At 43.3% G+C, this 26,064-nt stretch overlaps 1 protein-coding gene across 1 annotated transcript in view; it reads right to left on the reverse strand.

Moving 5' to 3' along the window:
- Positions 1–26,064, reverse strand: part of PTPRT (protein tyrosine phosphatase, receptor type T) — a 288,987-nt gene that overhangs the window by 10,411 nt on the left and 252,512 nt on the right. The window contains exons 20-29 of the mRNA XM_026042039.1: positions 25,380–25,567; positions 19,719–19,806; positions 12,650–12,726; positions 11,692–11,728; positions 10,567–10,664; positions 8,671–8,787; positions 7,303–7,457; positions 5,011–5,146; positions 3,261–3,410; positions 115–288 (exon numbers count right to left, since the gene is read on the reverse strand). Coding sequence (XP_025897824.1) covers positions 115–288; positions 3,261–3,410; positions 5,011–5,146; positions 7,303–7,457; positions 8,671–8,787; positions 10,567–10,664; positions 11,692–11,728; positions 12,650–12,726; positions 19,719–19,806; positions 25,380–25,567 — 1,220 coding nt within the window. The remainder of the gene's footprint in view (positions 1–114; positions 289–3,260; positions 3,411–5,010; positions 5,147–7,302; positions 7,458–8,670; positions 8,788–10,566; positions 10,665–11,691; positions 11,729–12,649; positions 12,727–19,718; positions 19,807–25,379; positions 25,568–26,064) is intronic.

The raw sequence follows: 26,064 nt of genomic DNA on the forward strand, positions 1-26,064 counted from the left end.
ACACAAACTCAACACAAACTCAACACAAACTCAACACAAACTCAACACAAACTCAACACAAACTCAACACAAACTCAACACAAACTAGCGTGCGGCCTCTCCAGTGCTGCTTACATCCATGAGCGCAGCATTGATGTAGTTACTCGATTCGCCGTCCACAGAGATGAGGAAAGGCAGGCACCGGTCCAAGGGCAGCACGTCCATGCAGCGGTTCTTGTCGTGGTTCCTGGGCAAAAGCCCGATGCTGCAGTCTTCTGGGCGAACACGCGGCGTCACGATATTGAGAGTCTGCAAAACGGGCAGGGACAGACAGTTGCACACTGAATGTCTCTGAATTTATATCTAAAAGGGAGGTCCTCTACACAATGTGATTTAAAGCTAGAATAGCTTTATTCCACAGACTGTGAAAATGAATAAACACTCAAGAGCTTGTGGCTGTTCCAATATWGAAGTTCTGCACGTGCTCCCGCAGAGCACTTCCATACACTCTAAGTCTAGCACAAATTGAGAGCACTAAATACTTCTAAGATTTTTTCTTTTTCCCATAGGGATTTAATCTACAGAAGCTTTAACAATTCCCAGCTCTAAAATCCCCCAGCAGTTAGATAACATGTTTCTGCTCCTTCCCAGAGATAGGAAATAGCTGTCACAGCTACAAATTGCAGCTTTGACTCCAGCACGGAGCAAAACCTCCTTGTGTTTATACCACCTCTAGGGTGGCACAGACATCTTTCTCTCCCCTTGGTGGGATCCTCTGCACAAGTATGGTGAGAATTGACCTGACTTACCCAGTAGGCAAGGCCTGGTTCAAACTCTGTTTTTATCTTAATTAGATAAATATATATGTTTAAAATATATATATAATTATAAAAAGTTTTAAATAATAAATTTATGTTTATATATATAAATATATAAATGGTTTCTTTTCTTTTTCTGACTAAAAAACAGAAATAAGTAAAGCTGTTGTATGTTATTTAGATTGCTGCTTTTCCTCTGTAGAGATGCTTTGGATACCTCCCTTACCTAGTCATACCACATCTGGGGGGTCAGGCTGTCAGTCTTTCACCCTTTTTTGTCTTTCCCATGGCACGATGGAAGGTATTGCTTTAAATCTAGTTTTATTTTGTGTTAATCACTGTGGGGGTCTGTTGACAAACCAGTCCATGGAGCTTAGCAGGGGTCAGAAACAACAAATCAAAGGGAATGCATCTCCACACTGTCTCAAGTCTTGGTAGACCAGGAGCGATTTGATATCATCCTACTTGTACTTCCCACGTGCCCTTCTCTGAATAAGGTGAATTCACCTAGAGCCATCAGATGAACAAGTGAAAATTTGGCGGGCAAAACTTCTCACATAGAGCTRGATTTCCGCCACAGAAATGTCAGCAATGGAAAAATGAGGAAGGTCAAAATCTAATACTCAATAATGCATGAAGTATAAAACTTGAAATAATCTTGCTGCTCTGTTTTATGCAGGTTGCACGTAGAGGTCCCTTTGTGCACTAATGGGCAGTGGACAGCCTGGCAGAGAAATCGCAAATAATAATAATAATGATTCTAAACCTCTGACAGGGCAAATGAGGAGGCAGGTGCCAGGCTGGCGATTTGCCCCTCTGCTCCATGTGCTCTCGCCCTTGTTCTTGTGCAAGCCCTCCTGAGCAGAGCTGTGTGTTTGTGCAATGTGCACTATGCCAGAAAACCACCCAGCCCTACCTGAGCACCGGTGGGAGCAGCACAATACAGATTACAAACAGATCTACACTTAGATCAACCAGTTCACAAATACTGTAGCAAGAGATAACGTTTGCTGCATTGAATCCAGGTATTTTGGGCTGGGGAATGCTCTAAGCTAAAATCCTGTAAAAATGGCATTCTAYGAGACGGAGAACAAATCTCTTATGCAAAGTACAGAGGAGCTTTTCCTTCCCATAGGAGCCGCCAGCCCCTAGCAGCTCAAAGGAACAGGCACACAAGTGACAAATCTTGTCTTGTATCATGACAAAATAAGCACAGCGAGCGGTGTCTTTTTTTTTTTTTTTTTTAATAGCATAATAGCATTTGATAAAGTTAGGCTTTGGTTCCTTCACGCCAGGCATCCCGAACCAGAAACACTTTCACAGATCTGATATCAGTGGATAAAACCTGATTTTTCACTTGAGCTGCCATCAGCTGGGATCCACAATTTTTATCTCACTGTACTAACCCCGATGTTTGTCTGTAAGGCTTCAAATAAAAAAACAAATCATCCCTTTGTGGAGAGAGGGAGGAAAAGCTGTGAAGCGGCAGTGGCATCTGACCTACACCAGGGCTGCTAGGAGTCACCTACTGCTGCAGAAGACACTTGGCTGGTGGATGAAGAACATCTACGGCTAGAGAGTTCTCCACCTTTTCACCTCTGACTTAGAGCAGCCTTAAAAAATGGGTTTCTCTCTCCTTACAGTCCAACTCACCTTGCTCCAAGTTTGACACATTATTATGTTTTTACACCCACACACTGGAGTAGATTAAAACTCCTGACAGACTTTATAAATAGCTCAGGAATGAGAGTGACAAGTTCAGTTCCCTGCTCTGGAGGGACAGTTCTCTCCTAGGCAAGGGTTACAAGTGGCTCATGGTCCTAAGCCTTGCTTTAGTAGGATAAGATGAACCCTGGTGTTAGCAAAATCCTGAGTAGCCCCCATTTCATTGCTTGATCCACTCAAGTTGCACAACTCCTCTAGTTGTGAATTTTAGGATGTTTAGTTCTGGCCATCAGGTACTTGTGAAGTGCACAGTACTCTAAGGGTTGCAGTCTGTTGAAAACTAGCACCAGAAGAAGCAGTGTGGGCTGCTCCCTTGCTCGTTTGTAGGAAAGGACGTTAGCAAGTTGAATGACTAGTCGGGACACGGGAACAGCCCAAAAGCTGGGAGCCAGTTAATAAGGGACCTTCAGGCACAAATGTTTCTGCATATATTACAGAAACAAATGAACAATATATTTGTCGAAATGAGAAAGTCTAATGTTATCTGCGAAAAATTAATATCCTTGCTCTGTCAAAGAGACAGGGAAATTTTTCTTTGCTGAAGGCTGAAAAGTCTACGCTCAAACACGAACCTCGACCCGATCCAGCAACAACCCAACAAAAATCACCTGCAATCAGCCCCCGGCTCAGCGTCCCCCTGCTCCGCTCTGTTGGAAATTGCCAAATAATGAGAAGAAATTGATTAAACACACATTTAATACACCAACTGCAACGACCGCGACAGGCGGAAGAAATTACCTGAAATTCATCTTTTATCTGGCTGGAATTGGTCTGCGGATCTAGCCTGCTGATGTTGTAATATATGGATCTGAACTCGCAGACTGGAATGGCTGTGTTGCCACAGAGACATGCCTCCAAAATGGCATCGTGGACAAACACGTACTGCTCCTGCACAGCGCCGGGGACAAGACACGAAAACCATATTTTCAACACAGATCATGCAACAGCACAGTCGAGTTAAATAATCTACGTTGTCCTTCTCCTTCGTGCCCGCTATGCATATCTGGCTCTGTTTCATGTGCAAATTACACAGCGTGCTGCGTGGCAGCTTTCGGAGCGTATTTCATCCATCACTGAACATGAAGCCCCGTATGCCTTTCCCATTTAAAAGCACCATGTGAAGTCAACGATTTCTGGATGCTGGGACAAAATGGGGATGGGCTGAGGAGGAAAATGGCCCGGGACAACTTGTGTCCACAAGCACGAGACAATGCTCCCTTTGTTGGGTGTTGTAACACCTGCGACGCTGCCAATGCTGCTAGCAGGTCTTCTCCATTGATCTAATTGTGGTCTAATTGCAGTGCCCTCATGCCAAGAAGGCCACTGGRGTCCTGAGGTGCATTAGGAAAATTGTCTCCAGCAGGTCAAAGGAGGTGATTGTTCCCCTCTACACAGCCCTGCTGAGGCCACATCTGGAGACTGTGTCCAGTTCTGGGCTGCCCAGGACAAGAGGGATGTGGAGCTGCTRGAGAGAGTCCAGCGCAGGGCTACCAGGATGATCAGGGGCCTGGAACATCTGCCCTRTGAGCAAAGGCTGAGGGAGCTGGGTCTGTTCAGCCTGGAGAAGAGGAGGCTGAGGGGGGACCTGATCAGTGTCTGTAAACACCTCAAGGGAGGCAGTGAGGAGGAGGGGGCAGCCTCTTTTCAGTGGTGGCCAGTGACAGGACTAGAGGAAACGGCCACAAGCTGAGGCACCAAAAGTTCCCCAGGARCTTAAGGAAACATTTCTAGACAGTGAGGGTGCCAGAGCCCTGGCACAGGCTGCCCAGAGAGGTTGTGGAGTCTCCTGCTCTGGAGATCTTCAAAAACCTGCTTGGATGCAGCCCTGTGCCACGTGCTCTAGGTGACCCTGTGTGTGTAGCAGGGTTGGACTAGGTGATCTCTAGAGGTCCCTTCCAACCTTAMGGATTCCATAATTCTATGACCTGTGGAGATGCTTGATTTTCTGTATAAAGCACTTTTCTGATGATGACCATTGACTTGACCCTTGGGAATTAAGGCACCTGCTACAACRCTTCTGTAGTATGACAGCAGCTCCTTGGAAGCCTGTGCAGCTACAAAAAATATGGGATGGAGCAGCTTGCTTAACTTTACCTTAAAGGTAAGATAAAACTTCTGCCTTAAAGCAGAAACTGAGGATGTTTCACTCATTTCTTATATTGTCATCAATATAAAGCAGGTACTGCCCAAGTTTACAATAYACATACAAACAAGGCAGGAAAAGGATTCACCAATGAGGCTTTATACAAAGTGAGAACCAAATTAAACAGCCTTGCCAAGGCCTAAACTTCACGATTTGCTTTCCTGCCTCGGAGGAAGGCAGGAGATGCCACCGAACGTCACCCAGGGGACACGGGCCATGGTCAGACAGAGAGGGTCCCATATAAGCACGGCACAGAGGCAGCAAACCTGGCCTTAATGAGCTGCCGGGCTCCCGAGGAGCTGCAGGGAAGCTGAACACCGTAAGAGCAGAAGGGCTGGCACCTACCTCTGTCTGCACCAAATTGACCCTTTGGGAGCGCAGCTCTCGCACGCAGTTAAATATATCGACCACCCCTTCGTTCTCCGCCATGTCAAGCATGATGTCGATGGCAATAAAACACCCTGTTCTCCCAGCCCCGGCACTGAAAAAGACAAAAAAAAAAAAAAAAAAAAAAAAAAAAAAAAAAAAAAAAAAAAAAAAAAAAAAAAAAAAAAAAAATAAAAAATTAAATCACTGCGTAGTGGGAGGGCTTGGAGGAAATGAAAATGGCTGGAGCACCGACACAGTTGTCTTCTTTGGAAGCTGCTTTTCTCTCTCCAACAGGTTTGGGTTTTGTGTGTGGTTAAATCAGATGTGGATTTGAGAGAAGGACGTGAAAATTTTCTTCAAGGTGGAAAAGAGCCAAGCAGCAGGAGAAAACAAACAAACAAAGAAAAAAGGAAAGAAAACTATTTCTTTTTTCTTGAGCATTTACAGACAAATTGTTCAAAGAAGAGTCATCATGATTTTACAGGGCTGTTCAGCTGCACATCTGCCAGTGTAAAGGATACGGCACTGTGGCCTCCAGGCAACAAATAGATGCAATTCCAAAAAAGAGCTTTTTAATTTTTCTTTCTTTTTTTTCCATGGGCTTTTTGGAAARTGCACACACTCACCCAGGTGGGCATGAAGAAAGATGTTTAGTCCTCTGCCTCCAACAATCCTTTCCTTTTTATATCAGAGAGCTTCCGGGYCAGAACAGGGTGATTTCAAGGCAAAGGTTTTAAAACAGTAGATCAAGGAACTCAGGACTACTAAAAACCTTCATTTCAGAACCCCCTGCTGCTTGTGAGACCCGGGCCCATCTCCTACACCTGCTGCCAGTGTGTCCCACYGTGCTGTCACTGCTTCCCCTTTCCCTCCCAGGAAATCATCCAGGTGGGAAGGACAGAGGGAGGAGGAAGCCCTCACACCACTATGGGGGAAGGAGGAGGAAGAAGGAAAACTTCCCTGGAATCAGGGAAACTTCAGTAGCATGAAACTCGAGCAGAGCTGAAAGCAAAGAGATATGAATGACCATAAATTAATGGGCCAGATTAATCAACCGCTGAATAGAGAGAAGATATTTTTCATTTGCAGAATTTTAATGAATAAGCAGCATTTCCTCTCCCTTTATCTCTCAGCTTTTCAGAATTTTAACAAATAGTTATAACATTTCTATATTTAGAGGACCCTGGCACTTCATAAATATCGAACAGTAGCATTATCCAGCAAGGCATCGGTAGGGAGAATTTGGTAATTACTACTTAAAGCAAGTCATTAAAATTCGAAAGCAGATAAATAACAGAGAGGAAATGGCATTTATTCATTAAAATGTGAAGGATAAAAAATTTCCTCTTGCTTTCTTGGTGACAATGAATCTTTCCAAGGCCAGACCCATGTCACAGCTCCAAGGAAGCAAATTCAAGCCCTAAGCTGTGGAAGAACTCCCTCCTGCCAGCTCCCGAGGCTTAGGTGTATTTTATTATAAATCTGAATTCACTGCTTGCTGGAAAAAATAGACTGTAATAAAAAAAAAAGTTATAAAAAGAGAGAAAAAAGAATTTACTAGATTTTCCTTTTTGAAGTCGTTTAGGGATGTATTCTCTCTTCCCTCTTGATCCCACAGCCTGGAAATCCCAGTGGACTGACATGGGGTGAGATTTTGGGACAGGCTCTGCTGTGGAGGCTCATGCTGCACCCCTATCTCCTCTACAGGACTGGTGCACTTGGCTGTGGGCTCAGCATGGCAGAAATAGCTGCGACAAACTCAAACTCTGCTTTGGTAGCAATGCCTTTCTTGGCTTTTGAGGCCATAAAATAATAAGCTGAGTATATATTTCATAAGTAATACTGAGCAATACTTCACTGGTGGGCTACAAGTGCCACTGTTTTCACTGTGAAGCTGTGAAAAGGGTGKTTTTGCACGTACAACACTCACTAGCCTTTTTCCTGAGGCCTGTTAGCATCAGTATATCATCCCCAAAATAGATCATGTAATCCCCTGGTCCAATCCAACATAATCCCACCCCCAAAGTTTTCTTCTGCTGCAAATTGGTGCAGAAACCTGGTAATTACTAGGACAACCCCAGTCAGGAGGCCTGTGCTCCCGTCCCGGCCCTGACGCCGGCCCGTGCGCATCTCTGCTCTCCCATTGCTACCGTGTCTGGTTGCACTGCATGAGTTCTCCAGGTCAGGGACACTCTCCTACACACAGGAAGGAAATAAAACCCTGAAAAAAGGTGATGGAGCGAAAGGAAAGGTCAACCTCTTGCGTACCTGCAGTGCACAACGATGGGCCCTGCTTCTGGAGGGTTGAGGAACTTCACCTGCCGAACGAAGCCCAGGAGGCCCGTRGCGTAGCAGGGAACGCCGTGGTCCGGCCAGCTGGTGAAGTGGAACTGCCGGATCTCTCGGATCTCGTGGTAGCCTTTCTGAGGAGAGAAAGCAGCCGCTCTTTTCCCTCCGTCAGGCTGCAACCAGCCTATCCTGCTCCCTAGCCCTCGTGCTGAGGGCACATTTAGATCTAATTATGTGCAGGGACGTGCCATACACTGCTTTTCACTCTGAGACTTCAAGGAGCAAGAGGGGGTGTCTCCAATTACAAATGAAGTGGGTAACAAGCAGCGGAGGACCGGCTAGGTGCAMGCCAGCACCCTAGTCTACCTTCTCCTCAAGTTCAGTACCAGCCGATTAGGGACTTTTGAAGGTGACCTTAGTCCCAGCATAGCAGGGCTGAACACTTATTCACAGCCTCCTTTGGTGACATTTTCAAAACCACCAAGTCACTCTTTCAAATCCTTCTCAATGGAATGAATATTAATGTTAATTGAAAGGTGCTCAAGCAACAAACTGGGGAATTAAAACCTACAGAGTAGGTATGTCTCAGGCAAGACTAGATACCTGCTGTCCAAAAAAAAAAAAGTCTCATTTTGTAATTGCAGCAAGTGGTGAAATAGGCCAAAASCGGTACCCCGACCCATCTCCTGGTCTTTCTGGTGAGACCAGGTTATTGCTAGACTGTGGGCATCTGCCACATAAGCGGTAACAAAGAGATGCCAGTTAGCTACAGCATTTTATCATATAGGAAATGTACGTGGAATCCAGTGCTGGGGGAGACTAGGTGAGTCTTGCCACTTTGATATCAACTCGTCCTTGACATTGGCATTTCTTATCAAGCTTCTCAGTGGCTTAACGAAACACAGAGGTGGTGCATTAGACAACTGGAACAATATTCCCAGTGTTGCTCAGCTGAAATTTGCTCAATGACCATTTCTGAAAAGTTTTAAAACAACTCCCTGAATGTTTGCACTTTGATTTGGACAGACCTGGAACACTCTGTCATTTAGACTTCCAATTTCAATGAAACATTTAGACTTCCAATTTCATGATACAATGAAACAGGAGTTATTATCCATGGCATGTTGTCAACTACCTGCTGCCTTCTGGATGCATTGGGACTTTATGCACTATGGATTCTATCTCTGTGCCCACATCTAGATGTTCATGCAAAATCACTTGTCCAGAACTAGAAGCTTTAGTTTCTGGACTAAAACCTATCCAAACATTGTCAGCTTCTCCAAGAGGACAAGTTGCTGACAAATGAAATGYTGAATCAGGAGTTCAGCTGACTAGAGATTTCCTTACCTTTTGTACAGTAAATGTGCGTATGACATACTCTGCCAGTGGTTCTGTCTCAATTAATGTGACTTTAATATCTCCATACACTTCTGTGTCATCCGGCCAGTACCGAACACATTTTACCTGGGGACACAAAGAAAATATTGAGAGAAAATAGTTCAAGCTTAGTCAGCGCTGGCCTACACTTTATTCCAMTCTCAAGCTGAAGCTCAACACAAATTGGCCTTTCCCCTGATGTTCAGACCCTGTAAAAATATAGCGTAAGTGAGCTCTAAACTTCTCTGCCATAGACAGAAACTACAGGCATGACATTTATTCAGTTTCCTCTGTAGTGAACAGCAATGTAAATAATTTATTTAGCTTTCCTTCTTTGATCCTGTCTTCCTAAATTGCCTTATATATATATATATATACACACACACACACATACACACAAACACACGTATATATAGACAAGGTTTATATCAGGCTTACAGAATATAATAGACATATATCACATTCACAGAACACCTGGCAGCCACCAGCACCATCCTTCTGACTAAAATCAACATTTTTTCTAATGCTMCTGTAATTCCCAGCTCTGTTTTGCTGCAGAATTTCAGTTCACAGGAAATGTGTGACACTCATTGATACGCTACATTTGTTTGACTCTAAGCTTTCCTTATCAGATATCGACACAAATTTGACATTTTACCAGCTGTGACAYGTCTGAGCTGAGGCTCAAGAAAAAAAAATCTCCTATCATATAAATACACCCCAAGCTTAGCTACTTGCAGGCATGTGCAAAACTAAGATCAGAAATTCAAGTCAGAGCTGTGAAGCTCAAGAAGGGCTGTTTAAGTTCATAAAAACTATGAAGTTAGTAATTGTTGTAGCATAAAAACCAGGAACGGCACCAAAAAGCTAAGCTAATTAGTGACTTAAAGGCTGGCTTCATACACCAATCCCTTAATCAGAAAGGTTTTAATAAATATAAAAACAATGATTAACCTAAATTCTATTTAGAGGAGTGTCAATCGAAGATAAAATATATAGAATAAATAACAATAAATCAAACGACCATGTGGCATTCAAATGAGATTTAGARGTAAACACATACAAAACTGCTGAATCACCAACGGTTGCATGTAACTCATCACCACAATTTGTCTTCATACCAAAGCAATGGGAGGTGACAAACGCCATGGCAAAATTTCAAAGCCCTCTTGTCTCTGTCTGAGAATGTTTCTACTCTGAGGACAACCGGAAGTAAGGAGAATATGCTGGGAGAAGTGCTTTTTCTTATTAGTTTGGTGGTGGTGGGTCTATACCTCTTGCATTGCTCATGTCTGCTCCCATCCTGGGTGACTGCTCTTGGCTTCTGGTTCACCTGAATCACAGTGAAGTTGTGGGTGCTGGGGAGGCCAATGCTGCTGGGTGGCCCTGGGTACCAGCTGCACGTGGTCCCACACTACCCTGGGATAGAGATGCTCAAACTTCCAGCAGCTCTAGGCTTTGAAGTGCCATCTAAGGAGCCCTTTGATCAGGTTCAATACAAGTCACATGCCCTTGCACATACCCTCTGCTGGGTAGAGACACAGTAAAATTATACAGGTAAAGAATAATGATTACAGGAGTACATTTTTCCCAGTGTAGTGAAAAAAGAAACAGCTCCTCAGCTAGCATAAATGTGTATCACTCTACTGAAGTCCAGATTTACAGCAGGAACAAGATCTTTATTAGTCTGGTAGGGAAGCAGCCAAGCATTGCAAAATCCAGCATTTCACAGAAGAACCCGAGTGGCCTCGTTCATTCCCTGGCTCCTCAAACCACAGCAAACAAGGGGTGTTTCCCTCCCTGCGCATGCCTGGAACATGCCCCGCACTGGTCTGGCTTTACCTGTTGGGAAAACGGCATCCTTACCCTGCCCACTTCCACTAGGTTGGTGACCATGACAACGCTYGCCGAGTTCTCTTGCCAAATCATTCTCCAGAAATCCTTCACCGTCTCCTGCATCGGCCCTGGGCCAGAAGAAAAGACCAAAGAACGTGTTGAGAGAGAGCATCGAGTGCCAGCAACCTGCTCCTGTTCTCTGCCCATTGCTCTGTTGTCATGATGTCCCCACTCCTTCCTTCCAAGCATCGCTCTGTGCTTCAGGGGTGCAAAGGGGAAAAGCACTGAGCTCCCCAAGGAATGAGACGTCTCACCCTTCCTGGCACGGGGATTTTAGGGTTCTGGCATGCTGGAAACAGAGACGCTGGCKGCATCATAAATACTGGAGATGGCCCCAGTCGGTAATCTTGTACGAGTGACAGGACATGGATGCACCCTTGAGACTCTAATTAGGGCTCTGCTGAGATTTCTGCTTGATGAAGGCCTAAAATTCCTCCATTTCACACTTGAATATTTGCAAATTCTGGCAGAGGAAACATGCAGGAAAGAGCCTGTTTTTGAAGTTCCCCCAGAGAGAAAGTTTTCGGGCTCCAACAGCCAAACAGTCTGTGCTCACAGGCAGTTTTTCAGACTAGAGCTTCTCTCTGACCTTGTTTCCTTCCTCTCTTCTCCACCATAGACAAAAATCATGCCACGGATCCCTCCTCCCCTTCTGCTCATGCTCCATCTTCCCTGTACTTTGTCCCACTATATCGCCTGCACCTTTGTATCCCCTGACTCCAGAGTCAGGGCAGAGGGGACATCACGAAACAGAATTTGAGCATGGCCATTTATGTGAAAGTCATGCTTGGGGGGAAGGAGCGCATCAGGGTGAGCACAAACATTGGCAGGAGAAGGGTTCATGACATAAGTTTGCCTCATGATGGAGGAAAATAGTGTATCCGAGTGTAAGAAATATCTTGTAATGTTGTGATGTTTTATGTTCAACTGCTTTARATCCCTTGGAACATCCTACATCCTTCCAATATCCCTATATCGGTCTAAGTTTTCTGACAGTCCCCAGAACAGAAGCTACCATGGAAGGGAACTGCTCTTTTATCTGTTTAAAACAGCAGTTGTTTTAACGAGTACTTAGACATACAAGAATGAACTTGCCTTGAGTTGCAATGTAGTGACGAGGCCGGTGGTATCCCTGCAAAAAAAAGAAAATATGTGAAAATGTGTGAAGGTTTGCAAGATCACAGTTGAGARAAAGCACAAGAGGAATCATCTTACACCTTCCAATAACTGTTGCACACTTCACGGTGTACTAACACCAGCAACTGAGGAGGTGAAGATAAACACCTGCATGACCCTTTGGGATTATAAGTGATGGTATCTCACACTTAGGCTGAATATTTAAACCTGCCCTTCTCAAGAACTGGAACATTTCACCACACCAAGARAAAACAGAAATGAAGAAGTTTTCATTGTTCCCTCAAAGTCCCACAACTACTCTCTGGGGAACTCCGAAAATGAACATGCAAAAACTTGCACCAGCTCATTTGAAAACCAGGCAAGCTGAGCATTTGAAAACGATGAATGTCAATGCAGCTTTATTAAGTGCATTTCTCAGCTTCCCTCATTAAAGCAGCTCTTCAGAATGATGTTATGTTGCACAGCACTAGGAAACGTGCTCAACGTAACCCATGTTCTCTTGACCACCCTGCATGTATTAGGAAAGCTTTTTCACTGTTATTTTGCAACATATGGAAAAAAGTATATACCACTCCCCTTACACGCCTACAGCACTGCACCTCTGTATGCAACCAATAAATCTCYGATATCTATTGATGTCATTGCGTGATTCCCACATCCGATGTGCATTTATCCCACACCCCACTTATGTTTGTGGACCTGCCAAGCATCRGAAATCTCCAGGTATCTAGATGAGTTAGAAAGAATAAACTAGAGAGCATGAACCTTCTCCCCCTGTCACAACAGGGTGTTTGAGTAACATTTGTCTGTCATTTGCATTAGATCAACAGTCAGTCCCTATCTAAAAGGTCCCAAATCCATAAATGGTCTCATCAGCAGGAGTCTTTGCCACAAAGGGAACGTCCCCGAGCCTTACGTCTATGTAGTTGGCGTTTATGTAGTCAGAATGAGGGTCCCCGTCCAGCAGCTGCAATCGCACCCTTGAGTGATCATCTGAAAGAAGGAAAGACAAATACTAACAGTAACGACAGAAAGGATTCTGCAGGCACCTTATTTGATCTTTCTTGCAGGTGGTTAATTGTTTGTAATTAAATGAGATCATCAAAACTATTCCTACTACCTGATCCTCCTTTTGGATTGAGATGTCATGTTTAGACCGTTAGGTAACTGTTTACTTATATTCAATGTTAATTATACACTGCTGTCACTGTAACAGCTTTACTTAGCTCACAAATATTGCTTGGTTAGGAAGTGTCAGGACAGATCTCTCAGGGAAGTATCTCCAGCACAAAAGGCAGAGTCACACCTGGAAATAACCACTGCCCTGGCTTGCTCAGAACTAAGAAAACTGAGACAAAAGCTCAACAGTCAAGATCAGGCTAAGCAGGTCGCAGATGAAAGATTAAATAGGATAAAATGGCAAATAAAATCCTGCAAATACCAACTGCAGCAATCCCCCCCMAAATTAAAGGAAACACCAAACCAAATCAAAGCAACGTTATTTTATACAATGCACAAAATTTGCTGCAGCAAAATGGCACTGAGGCACATGAAAAAAAATACTAAAGTTCAAGTTTTTGAGGAYTTTCAAAGTTACTTTAGATAAGGCAACAAAATTACAGATACCAATCTTTTCATCTCCCAGTATGCTCAGACCCAGAAAGAAACTACCTCRGGGCAGATTATAGCATAATTTTCCACCAAGGGAATATTTTGATCTGTCCCTGGCACAGCTTGTGCTGGGGTCTATCAAAGGCAGCTGCACTGGAAATCCAACTTGGTCCTAAAATTCCAGCACTGGTATTTGCACAACCATCAGCTAAGGAGCAATTGCTTGGCTGACACAGGGCAGGGCTAGACACTCTGGCTTCTTTCTTAAAGGATTTATTTTTTTTTCCAGAACTGTAACACAGATTTCATTGATTTCAATTTTACTCTTTCTGCTGGTTATGTAGAACGCAGCTCCCAGGGAGTCAAACATTAATGTTTAGAAGCACTTCATCAAATATGGACCCGAGCACCATCTACATTCAGTTAAAAAGAATCACAGCAGTGAAACAGAAAAAATGTGAGGGCTGATTCTGCCCTAAGTCAGGAAAGGTTTTAATAATGACTTAAACAAAACGCATAATCACACAATTGTGAAGGCCAAATGTGCACACAGTTCTCAAAACCAGTATTTGAATGTATTGAATATTCCTTTGCTCACGTAAAACAATGATTTTCATACTCTGTTCATTCTCTGGGTGGGATTTTCACACCGAAAGATTACCACCACATGGGTGCTGTTAACAAATGMCACGTTTGAATGCAAAAATGATTACACAGGTGAATCCACCACAGGTTCCACTATGTTTGTATTAATAAATGCAACTCTTGCAAATGCACTGAGAGTGGGTGTGCTACTCAAAGCACTGATCTTGTTCCCAGCTCGAGCTGCTCACCTGTGCCCAAGGCAATCGTACCAGGAACTTGAGTCAATCAGGCAGGAGAGAGACAACAACAGAATTATACTAAGAGCAATTCTCAAAGACAAAGAGCTGATTAAACTGGACATATAGGAAATACACAAAAGCTCCTGTACGTAATTTCACACTTGCAATTCAAGGCTGGAAACCGTGGTAGTTAAGCATCATGCTGAACAAAAGAAAGTCAAAAAAAAAATCCCCAGAGCTAATGGTTGAGGGAGAAAACTTTTACTAATTCACATTTTTTTTCATCTTTAGATTTCAAAGGGCTTTTTCAAAGAACAGCAAATATCATCATTACATCTCCTCCCACTGCTTAGAAAGTATTCCTGATTCTGCACACTTTCCAGTGGACTCAGCTTCCCAAGGAGACTACATTTTTGGTGCACCGAAAGGAAAGTGTCGTTCAACTCATTTCAAAATTCATTAGACCTCACAAAATCACCATGCATTACAGATGGATGATGAGAAACTGCTTAAAAAATATGCAGGAAAACAGAAAATTCATGTCTGTAACAGTCAGAAGCGTATAGAAATGGAAAACAAATTTTTATATTATATTTCCCCCTACTTATCATACTCAATATGCAAGCTAGGAATGTAGAAAAATGAAAAGTAAACTTTTGTATTATTTTATTTCTCCCTATTTACTATAGCCCATATGCAAGTTAGCAAAACTAAATTTCTATGCAAAGGAAGAGTACTTTGACAAAAATTGGTCTTAAAACAAGATTTCAAAAATGACAGGAATCTCATTGAAAAGCATCGCACTCCCATTTTAGCACAAAAATATTATTGTTTCAAACTTCTGTCAAAATTCCCATTAGTGATCATTTGAAATTTCAGGGCAATTTCGCCCCATCTCATCCCGACACCAGCTCTGGATTCATCCCCCACAACTTCAGCCACCGAAACATTATGCAGTTGGTCTAGACTGGCTGGGAAGGCTCCCTGCATCATCCACGGTGGAGAAACAGATACCTGAAATCGCAKATACCAAGGTAGCTGTGGTGGGAAAGGACGAGATGCCCTCCCAGGGAYACTGTCCTCCCCTCTCTGCCCTCAACGATGCCTTAAGAACCAAGCAACAACTAGGTGTGATAAACCCACCCTCCTAGGATGATGCAAGGGTCAAGGAACTACACAAAAAAAAACCCTATGAAGTGAGAATGCTTGGAAGAGAAACTAAGATTTAATTTTAGTTTTAATCTCAATCCCACTCTGCCATCTTTTTTTCGTTTTTTCACACATTATCCCTCTCTGTGGACGAGGAGCACCTTGAACTGGCGTTTCAGCCTAGACCTCCAGGAATCTCTGAAATCTGTCTCTTCCACAACAGAATTCTGAGATTCTCAATCTTCCAACCAAAAGCACTTGTTAGAGCATGAAGAAAATGAAGTTTCTCTATTGTCCTTTGTCATCAACGCAGTATTTTTTAAATGGACCATTACATGACTTTAAAATCATGGCATAACTGGGAAGTTGGCTGTGCTCCACTGTGGATGGGAGATTTGTGTCTCATGAAGCACCAGCCCTGCCACCCTTGTAGGAGTTGAGCTGAGCCCCTCCTGTATTCACCAACAGGACAACACAAAGTCAAATGCTTTCCTGTAAGTCAAAACAAAGTTCAATGCCCCTGTTGACTCAGCTCTCAGTTGACAGCTTTCAGGCTTACATGCAATGGCTCCACATTTAGAGAAGATAGTGAGAAATGTGGTACAATTGTACACCAAATATCCCAAATAACTTGAGGGACCACCCAGGGCCACAAGCGCAATGTCCTTCTCCTAGCAAAGGCTCACCAATGTGTTTTGAAGGCCTTAAAATCCAGCTCCTAAAGCAAACGTATCTTAGCTTTAATGCAAATGTAATTTAGCTTCATTACATGAATGCATCCACTACATAACCCAAACCTGTCTCCAAAGAAAGACCCTGCATCTCCACAACTGCATGGTGTTTGCCATTTTTTATGCCCAGAGTCCAGGAGCAGCGATGATGGACCAATACAGCAAGAAATACTAGTAAGGCAGTTCCATCAAGTACGGGGATAGCTGTACAATTACAGCCAGCAGTAAGAAAACATCTTACCACCACCAGCAGTGAATGTCTGTGAATACAAAGACTGCTCCAGTCGTCAAATCTCATTTCTCTAAGAAGCAACAGTGTTTTAGAGTGAGGGGAACCCTGAGAAATCTAGTTTTGCAACATGGAGGAGTCGTCAGCTCCCTGCACCTCCTCTCCACTAGCAGCTAAGCCTCATTTGCAATTTGGGTTTGCAAATGCAGCAATGGCAGATGTTGGGGTTGGCAGCAAGATCTAGGTTTTCATAGAGAGGCATGGTGTTAATACAGCATTAGGAAAGCGATGAGCCGAGTAAAACAGTCCTGTTAGTGTTCTGCTACCCAAGAGGGCATAAAGACAAGATCTAATCTGCCGTGATTCACTGAGCAACGCTACTTACTGCGAGAGCTTACAAACCCACATTGCACCACAATTCTCTGAAGCTGCTGCAAAAGTTAGCTCAAAACCTGACTTCTCAATGCATTCCCCAAAAGGGATTTGTAAGTTCTTGTTCCAGGCGTGATGAAACGGCAACTGCGGTTAAATAAATAAGGTTAATCGCCATCAGCAGCCTTTTACCAAATAAAGTGGTAAGAGTAATCAGGGCAGACTCTATTTTCTGCAGCCATCACAGTTCTAGCGTAACCAAGCAGTAAGTTAAGGGTATTACAGTTTTCCACCTTTTCTCCCCTGCTCAAGGTTTTGCACAGTTTGTACCCACTGAGTACAATTTGTCTGCACAATCTGCCCAGAGGGAGCCAGTCTCTTGCTTTCTACTTTCAACTCTGCTAAATATCCTCTATTCTGGATCCCGTTGTTGCTTTTACTCCGGCAAGTTGCCCGATTCAGTCCATCGGTAGCAGTGGTAAAGGGAAGAGGAGAGAAACCACAGTAAGCGTTGAACTCCCCTGTTCTCCCTTCTAAGCATCTGATATTATCACAGCAAATGGGAACTATTTATTTCCCACAGCAGCAGAAAATCCAGCGTAAAAATATAAAAGATATTGCAGTTGGAATCATTTGTGGCACCATTAAGTTCTGGTATGTGCTGCAAATCCTGCACATGGTCCATCCACTGTGGATGACTTTCTCAGTATCCGTCAGCTGTAACAGATTCCTTTTAATGGCTGATTCCAAATTCCTTTCCTGTCAAGACCAAATGGCTCATGTTGGTTCCAAGGCTGCATCTGGAAATTGTGTGAGGGGGCTACTACATTTATCTGGATGGAAATGCGCTTGCTCCGTGTCAGATGTGCCCCACATGTGGGAGACATGAACGTAAGGCTGAGCTCAAAACACAGCCCATGGCATCACTGCCAAGTTTCCCACCAGTTTCCCAAAACACCTGCTAAATGTTTTCCCTTCTTTCTTGTGCATCCTGTCTCTTTTCTCCCCAGTCTCATCCAAGCGAAGAGATGATTTCCTTCCATTTCACTTTATCACACGCTACTAAATTCGCCTTGCTGTCTTTAAGAAGAGCTACTGTCTCCTTCTCAAGCTCTTTATTTCACCTATATTGGAAGGGAATAAAACCCATCCAACTTTGTTATTTAACTTTAACTCTTATGCACCCTTCCTCTCTTTCACAACCTTTGCTTTCCTTATCTATGCTTTTCCACCCCTCTCTACCTCCTTCTGAAATCTTCCCCAACAGCCCTCTGACGCGAGCTTCTATTCTCATGCTTTATATTGCTCAGACACCTCTTTCTTAGCTTTGATTACACTCTGCATTTCCTTTTACAAGCACATCTCCTCCTATCTGTATTCCCCTAGTATTTATATTTATAGCTAAAAGGCAAGCATCACTCTTTGTTAGACAACAATTCATCTTCGTGAACACCTTCCCTCTGGGTCATACCCTGTTTATCTCACTTGTTTTGGCTTCCTTAATTCCTTCTCTTGCATTTCTCTTGGAGTTCAATTTTTGTGACCATGTTCAACCTGAATTAGATGGTAACTACTGTCCACAATCTTGTCTCTTTTCACCTCTGCTTTTAGATGATGCCACCTTCTTCAAAGACATGCAAAGAAACAGTCTTCCCCATGCTTTTCTTTATAACAAACTAAGCACTTGCTTCTTTAAAACAACATGTAGCTGTTAGATAGACAATTCATCTCACTTAGACTAACTTAATTTAAGCTAATCATCAAGGCAGCTACGTAGGACAAGATCTTAGAGAGTTGAAGGACATATTTTCACGCTAACTGTAATAATCTGGTATTATTAGTTCCATTTTTCACAGGAAGAAACAAAGAAAGAAGGTGCTCATGACCAGCTTGCAAGCAACTCAGAAAGCCAGCAGAAGAAATGAGATCAAATCAGAGAGGCTACATTTCTGACCTTTTTTCCCCAGAATTATTTGCCTTAAGATGAGCTCTCTGAACTGATTTGCTCCATTCCAGGTCCCCAAAACAGAAAAATACTTCTTCCACATAAAAGAAACAGAGACCAGAGGTAGGAAACATGTCATTCTTCGTGCCCAAGGGTGCACAAATATTCCTAATATTACCTAAATAGGGAATACATTTTTACCCAGGTGAAAAATGCAGTACTAAATACATTATATTGCATGACAATCTTCTTACTAGAATAGGTTTCCACAGATCTATACTGTTCTGTAAGCATATGAAACAACTGTCTTCTTGGTTCCTATTTCTTGTTCTCCAATGTGCAGCTGCTCAGCAACCCCTACAAATGATCATTTTATACCTCCTCTCCCCAGTCATCATGGGGAACAACAGCACACTGGGATAAACTTGCTGAAGAGTCTGTGGAAAGCTCAGCTTTGAGACCTTCAGCAAGAGGCTTCACAAACATCTGATAAAGAAGACAGTGGTAGAGCTAGCCCTGACCTGGAGAATAAGACTGACCTAAATGTTTTTATGGAGTCCTTGCTGCCCTACAATGGCCATTCTACAATTACTGTCCCTGAAACTGCAATTGTAACCATGTATTGATGGAAAACAGAGGAGCACTTACTGCATTTTCAACAGCCTTACTACGATTCTGAAGCAGAAACAAATCTTGCCCCACAAAACCAAGCAGCTCTCTGCAGACACACAGCAAGGGCTCTAATCTAGCCCTTGAACAAAGAAAAAAACCCTGTTTCTGAGTCATGATCCCTTGCCCTGCTCCCATTCAAGGCATGGACATCCCTGTGCAACGTAACAGGCACCATGAACCATTGCAGAAAGCTGACAAAAAGATTTAGCCCTCAAACTGCAAACACCAGCCTAAACCAGCAGCGCTCGTAAATGCATAACTGTAAAGTCATGTAAAACAAAAGAAAAACATGCAAAACAAACCAGAAAACATGAAAAGTAACTAGCCCATAGCAAATAGTGAATGCCTGACACCACACGCCAGGTTTCAGTGAGGTTCTCAAAAACACCCTTTCCCGCAAGCTGCTTATAAACTCATAAAAGAAACTCAGCTTAATGGGAATTTACACCTACAGGAGATTATGTTTCCATATCGATTCTTATTGCGGTTTTCGTCTTCCTTGGCTGTATCCCAGGATGCCGTCTGCCCCTCCGGTAGTGCCTGCAAAATAAACAATAGTGAAAAGTTTATAAAAACCTAGCAATACCTTCAGGTGAATTAACACAACGGAGCCGGGCAGGAATCAAGGTGCTGGATAATGCAGCAGTCGTCCAAGCAACCACTGCTCTTGAGGAAAGGGCACATCTAACAATGCAAAAGCAGAGCCCGGTGCAGAACATTGGCATCTTTGGGCTTTTGCTGGCTAAGAATCGCTTCCCTCCTGCAACTTCAACTCACAAGTGGTGGAGAAATTTGTGCTAAGTGCATAGTCCCAGCTCAAGCTGCATTTCCACTAAGAACTGCACCTGCAGAGATTAAATGCACATACCAAGGAGAAAACCCTCATGGGGGAAACCCACATGAACCAGGCCTTGCTGTTCAAGTTAAAAATAAGACAGAGTATTTCACCTATTTCTATATTAATAATGGGGTGATGTGTGTCTTCATTATTCACACAACACAAGCCACAGGCTGTTTTTTTTTTGAGGAAAAACTTTAAAGCTGCAGTGTGCCAGATCCTAACTATGGAAGCGAGTCAAAAGGAGGCAAAATACATAGAGTGTGACAATAAGAAGTCATCTTTTTCAATTCTGCTCTTTTACAGGAGAAGGGATGAAGCAAGGAAACTTTGGTGGCAAATGTGGCTTTTCTAGCTTGCTCCTRTCGTGAATTATTGTGAACACAACCAACTGAGCCACTTCCCCTGRAGACATGTTGAGGAGGGATCTTAACGTGAGAGCCAGGAGAAACGCAGGCATCACGGACCTTAGCTGTAGGATGATCTTCATCCTCCTTGGAACTGGCCATAGAAGGGATGATCCCTCCCCAGGACCATCAGGGCATATCAGCACAGATGGATCCGAGCAGCTGGAGAATCACAGTTGAAGATAACTGTTCACCATAGCCAACCTGTGCACTGATTTGGTTGCAAGTGAAGGTGAGAAAAAAAACAAACACCTTCCACCAGATTTCTTTCTGAGCCGTCTCCTTCAAGATCTACTTCCTTATGTGATTCCACCTTGCTAAAAACAACCACAGCATCACAAATTCTCTTATTTATAATCCCCAATGAATAATGCCTTTTTTTTTTTTTTTTTTTTTTTAATAAACGCAACCACCTCAGAATCCTATCATCCTTAATCAGCAGCAGGTAGCTTGACAAAGCTCTACTGAAAAGAATGAATTTACCTGCATTCTCACAAGCCATCCAGGGCTATTACAGTGCCTGAATGCAATTGCAGAGACGCACGAACTAYGGGCTGACATTATTACGATCAAACATAATGTGAGCCATGCTCCAGCACCTGATCATGCTGAATTTGCCTCAATGGGGTCGGAGGCCAGGAAGCGTCAGGCACCGCAGCATTGCCCTGAGCATCACCGACAMAGCCAGGAACAGCAAGTTCCTATTCAAAAGCCTAAGAGAAACAGTAATATCTCTGTAATTGGCAGAGGCTTTGATCACACATAGATTTCCGTTCACAGACAGCTGTTTCCAAATAGCATCTCATCTCTTGGGCATAAAAAAATAGGAACCCACACACAACAACAACAACAAAATCCTTGAATAAGAGAGGGGAGGTAGGTTCATTTTCATCTTCAAAGACTGAGAAAAAAAGGTGCCTGATTTCCTCTTCTACTAATGCCTTGTTGCAGCAGATTGACCAGTGAATGACGGCAGTGGTCATTAGACATCTAATCACAGCTCTCTGAAAAGGAAATAAGTCCTCTGTTCTCACTTTCATATACCAGGAAAGCTATCTTGGCCATGGGAAACCTGCTCAAGCCCAGTAAAYCCAATATTCTTATATTCCAGCCTGTCACTTCAACACTAAATGCTTCTCTAAAATTGGTGTTTTGGTGTTTGCCTGAGAGAGCCCATAGAGATTTAACAAAACGCCYGGGACTGTTCACCTCAAGAAACTCCAAAATCTCTACTTTGCACTGAACCAGCCATCTCTATTGGATGAGAAAGGGTGTTCTCCTGATGGGTGAGGAAAACCCCTTTGCAAAAGTGGAGTTTATTCCACCCTTTTTCTATGCAGCAGATGAACAAAGTGGAGCACGTGCAGATGCTCAGGCAGTGCAGCACATGCAGTTCTTAAACAAAATTGCTAGAATTGCAGCATTAAAACTTGAACCCACGGCCAAAATACCAAGGCAAGAATCTCACCAGAAATTGTCCACTGGGTCTTGGTGTGCCCTATAAATATTTCTATGCTTTACAAAACAGGCTGATATCTCTGTTCCTCTCTGTACATGAACAGTGTTAAATTAGCATGGATCATCCAGGGATCTTCTCCATGCTCCTCTGCCCTATAAATATTTCTATGCTTTACAAAACAGGCTGATATCTCTGTTCCTCTCTGTACATGAACAGTGTTAAATTAGCATGGATCATCCAGGGATCTTCTCCATGCTCCTCATTTGATGTATTTAAGCTTTCCACAGTACATTCTCTGCTTTATTTTTGTTTGATTTGTTAACTGTAGCATTTCAATGTGCAAAGTCTGGGCTCATTTCTTAAGCTTTCCTTTTGTACTTCCAAGAGAAGTTTTGCAAAATTCCTATCGTCTTCCTAGTTGTGAATTCTATAATGATGCTTTTGGACTAAACTGGTCTATATTTTATCAGAAATTACAGGCAGTTTCTCTAAAAAGAAGTCAGCTTTGTTTCAATCGTGCTTTTAAGCATCACAATCCAAATGTAACTGAAGCACTCCCATTAAACTGACGCTTAGCGCAGGCCAATTTACATTTCCAGTGGATGCATTTAGTAAGTTTGCTGCATGTTTTCCATTTGCAGAAGCAGACTCGAGTCCTTCCTTTGCACTTGTCCTTCCAGTGTTGCAGCTTGCTCCACGGAGCCTGTGGAGCCCCAGTTGCTGCTCTGCTGGGGTAGCACAGCAGTGGTGGCACCACTGCTCCCATCACTGTGCTGCAAGGCTGGTTTGGCTAAAAAAGAAGCTGYACATGGAGCTTTATGCCAGCATAGTTCTTGGTTGCAGCAAGACAAATGCTGTTGGGCCTCAAGGCTGAGCCTGAACTGCAGGATCTAGTCCTTAGACCAGAGGATGTGCAGTCACTCACATGGGAAAGGGTTAAAATCCAGAGGTTCACTCTGATCCTCTGTCCCTGCAAAAATGCTTGAGGAAGGAGCTGCAAAATCCCACATAACTAAGCGAGCTCGGCTACGCAGCAAGACGAATGCACTTTGATGACATYCTAAATCACATTCGAAAATGAGTTTGGAGGCTTAAGCTTATTATCTCCGTAGCAGGTAATCGGTGCTCACAGTAAATCTAGGACTAGTCTAGTAGCTCACAACAAATCAGAGTCGATAGGTGCTGAAAAATGAGCTGGTGACACGCGAGCAAGTCCTGCTCAAAGGCTTGCACCTAGGCCAGCTTTTGGCACACTTTGGACACAGATGGGGCAGGAGATCCCAAATAAATCCCCAGGGATGCCCACATCTACACATGCATTACCTTGCAACACCAGTGACATCAAGCACATGGTCATACTCTGATTTTTTCCTGCATGGAAATATTCCTCTGCATGTCCTGGAAAAATGTTACCTTTGCTTTAATGTCATAGAGGTGAAGGTATTTTTCGAACTAACAGAAATGCARTTTCTCGGCAGCCAAGTGGACACGGGAATGGACAGAGATATGAGACTGCCACATCTGACTGTCTTTGATAACATGTTACCAAATATGCTGTAAGTTATGTGAGTAGTTTGCAAAGAAAGGAGAAAAACCAGCTCCTTAAAGCAAAACATATTCGGAGGTCACACAGACAGCAGTTTAAGAAACTACATTTTAAGAACAACATAAAGCAAAATTTTTGGCCAGTTCTTATTAAAGAAATTACCAARCATTTTGCAAAACACGTTTTCTGTTCTTCCAGATTCCAGCTTGAAAAGCTGCTTTCTGCCAACTCTCCTTCCTTCCTTCCATGAGTTTTAATGTTCCTCAATATCCTCCCTAAATCTGCGGTATTACTATTTGTGGTTGAAAACTGGAGCTGGAAGTGCTCCCCGCAACCCATGCTCTGCAAGCCAAATTCCACCACCTAAAATGAGTGCCATTTAAGATAATTACCTCTGATTGAAGGGTAGGCTGTTGCCTGTGATTTCAGAGCTGGTGGAATTCTCCAGGCTATTTTTTGTAAAGAAAGGAATTATGCAAATCTATATAATGTCATCATCGTTATATACATATGCGGATAGCACTTTCTGCAAAAGGCAGAACGTGTGGAGCCAAAAGTTGCATTGACATTTTTCATGCTAATGTGTTATTTTGATAATTACCAATGCCCGTGCCAGAAAATTACATATATGCCAGCACCTGTTTCCTTCTTGAACATCAAGAACTAGATCTTATGGCATCTGTAAGTGAGCTGCCTGCAGCTTCGCGTGCTATTCATGGAAGTGGAGGCTAAGGAGGAATGCTAAGCAAAAACGAGGAGAATTAGCACCTTTTGCATCAATAAGCACAGCTCTTTGTATTGACAGCTTAATTAGCATGCTTGATTGCGGGGCATGACTGACTAGACCCTGGTAAAAGAGCTACCACAAGTATTTGCTACGGCAGCTTTGGATGCCATCTGATCAAAAATCACTCCCAGGCGACACTCAGGCCACCTGCCTCTCAGTGACAGCATGAGTCGGCACCAGTGAAACAAATTCTAGGGACTCATATATGCAKGGTTGAAAAATGAGCCATTTTCTTTAAATTATATCTTTTTTCACAGCTGTTATGTTAAAGAGTTTTAATGCCACTATGTGCATTATTAGTTATTGCCTTCCAACAAGACTACTCCACTCATTAGAATCAATACTTGTTAGAGCAAAGTCTCACAAATATTTAATAGTCTTTCCCTCTTCTGTTCTCTTGTACTCTCTCTCAGTTCTTCCCGCGTGTCATGTTCCTTCTTGTCTTTGCTCTCAGGTTATATTTCTGGTAATTTCAGGTTTTGGAGCTTTTCTTCTTATGTTTTAACAGCTTGCTCATTGCCTCTCTTCTTGTTGGAGTTGGAAGAGCAGATCAGTCAAATGTATCCTGACTTGGGGGTTTGAACATAGGGGACAACTCCATCGTCATTTCAGCTATACCAGGTTTCTGGCTTTGCTTTCACAGTCCTGCACACAAGCAATTCAGCTGTGATTTAACGTGATGGATRAGTATATAGTCTTGAACAGAGAGGAAGCTAAAGCAAAAGCTCTTCCTTTGCTTAGCTTAAATCCTTCTTGTAACTAAGAATGGGACCAGGGGACTCCAAACTCTTCACTCAGTTCAGCACCTCTTAAATATTTACTACCTGAGAGGCCACAAGCTAACAGATGAACGTGATGTTGGGCTCCTACTGCAGTAGYAGACACCTTGTCTACAGAGCCAAGAAACAGCAGGCATCTGGTGATTGCTCCTGCTCTGAAATCCCAGCCTTATAAACAGAAATAAGAGGAAAGAAGGATTAAGACAGCAGACAAAATAAGAAAAAAAATGGTCATCCTGCGCTCTTGAGCACCTAGCCGTGAATACAACCTGTCTTGTTAGCGAGTGTTGCTCTCACCTCATACTCCTCTTTGAAGCCGTAGCCCTGGCCTCGCTTCATCTGGGTGATGTGCTGCAGCAGGTCGGCCACGCGGATGGCTGGCTGGAACTGTCCCCGTGGGTAGGACATTTCCACGGGCTCGCAGCTCCGGTACGGGTGCGTCTGGATGGTCAGAGTTGGCTGGGTCATCTCGCCGTGGCTACCGTCTGTTTTCAAAGACAGGGAGGTAAAATAAACTTTCATCCAGCTCTTATTTCCACTCTTATTTTGCTTTCCCACCACCCCATCAGCTGACACAGGCAAAAGAAGGTAAAGAAAAAAGCACACGTGCCTATGGCYGCCCAGAAAGGCTGTATCACAGACATTATTTTTTGCATCAAGTAGGCAAATGCCAAAAAGGTAGGAACAGAGCAAGAACAAAAATAATGACACAGCAGATGTGGGGAAACAGCACATATTATAATCAAGCACTCTGCAGAGGCACCCTGCTGCAGTTACATACCTTGTGCCCCAAACCTGCAAAGAACACGACTGAGCAGGATGGATGGATGGATGAGCAAGATATTCAACATTCAGAGGTAGAGCAGGAGATAACTGAGAGGGGCCCAGTTAACAGAGAACAGAGTGTCACCAGCCTTGTAAACAAGGCACCCTAGGCAAATGAAACCACTTTGCAAGTTCAGACCTAAAACTTATATATCAA

Source organism: Nothoprocta perdicaria, unplaced genomic scaffold (assembly GCF_003342845.1).
Source record: "Nothoprocta perdicaria isolate Ctin4 unplaced genomic scaffold, notPer1 scaffold_3, whole genome shotgun sequence".
Taxonomy (NCBI): domain Eukaryota; kingdom Metazoa; phylum Chordata; class Aves; order Tinamiformes; family Tinamidae; genus Nothoprocta; species Nothoprocta perdicaria.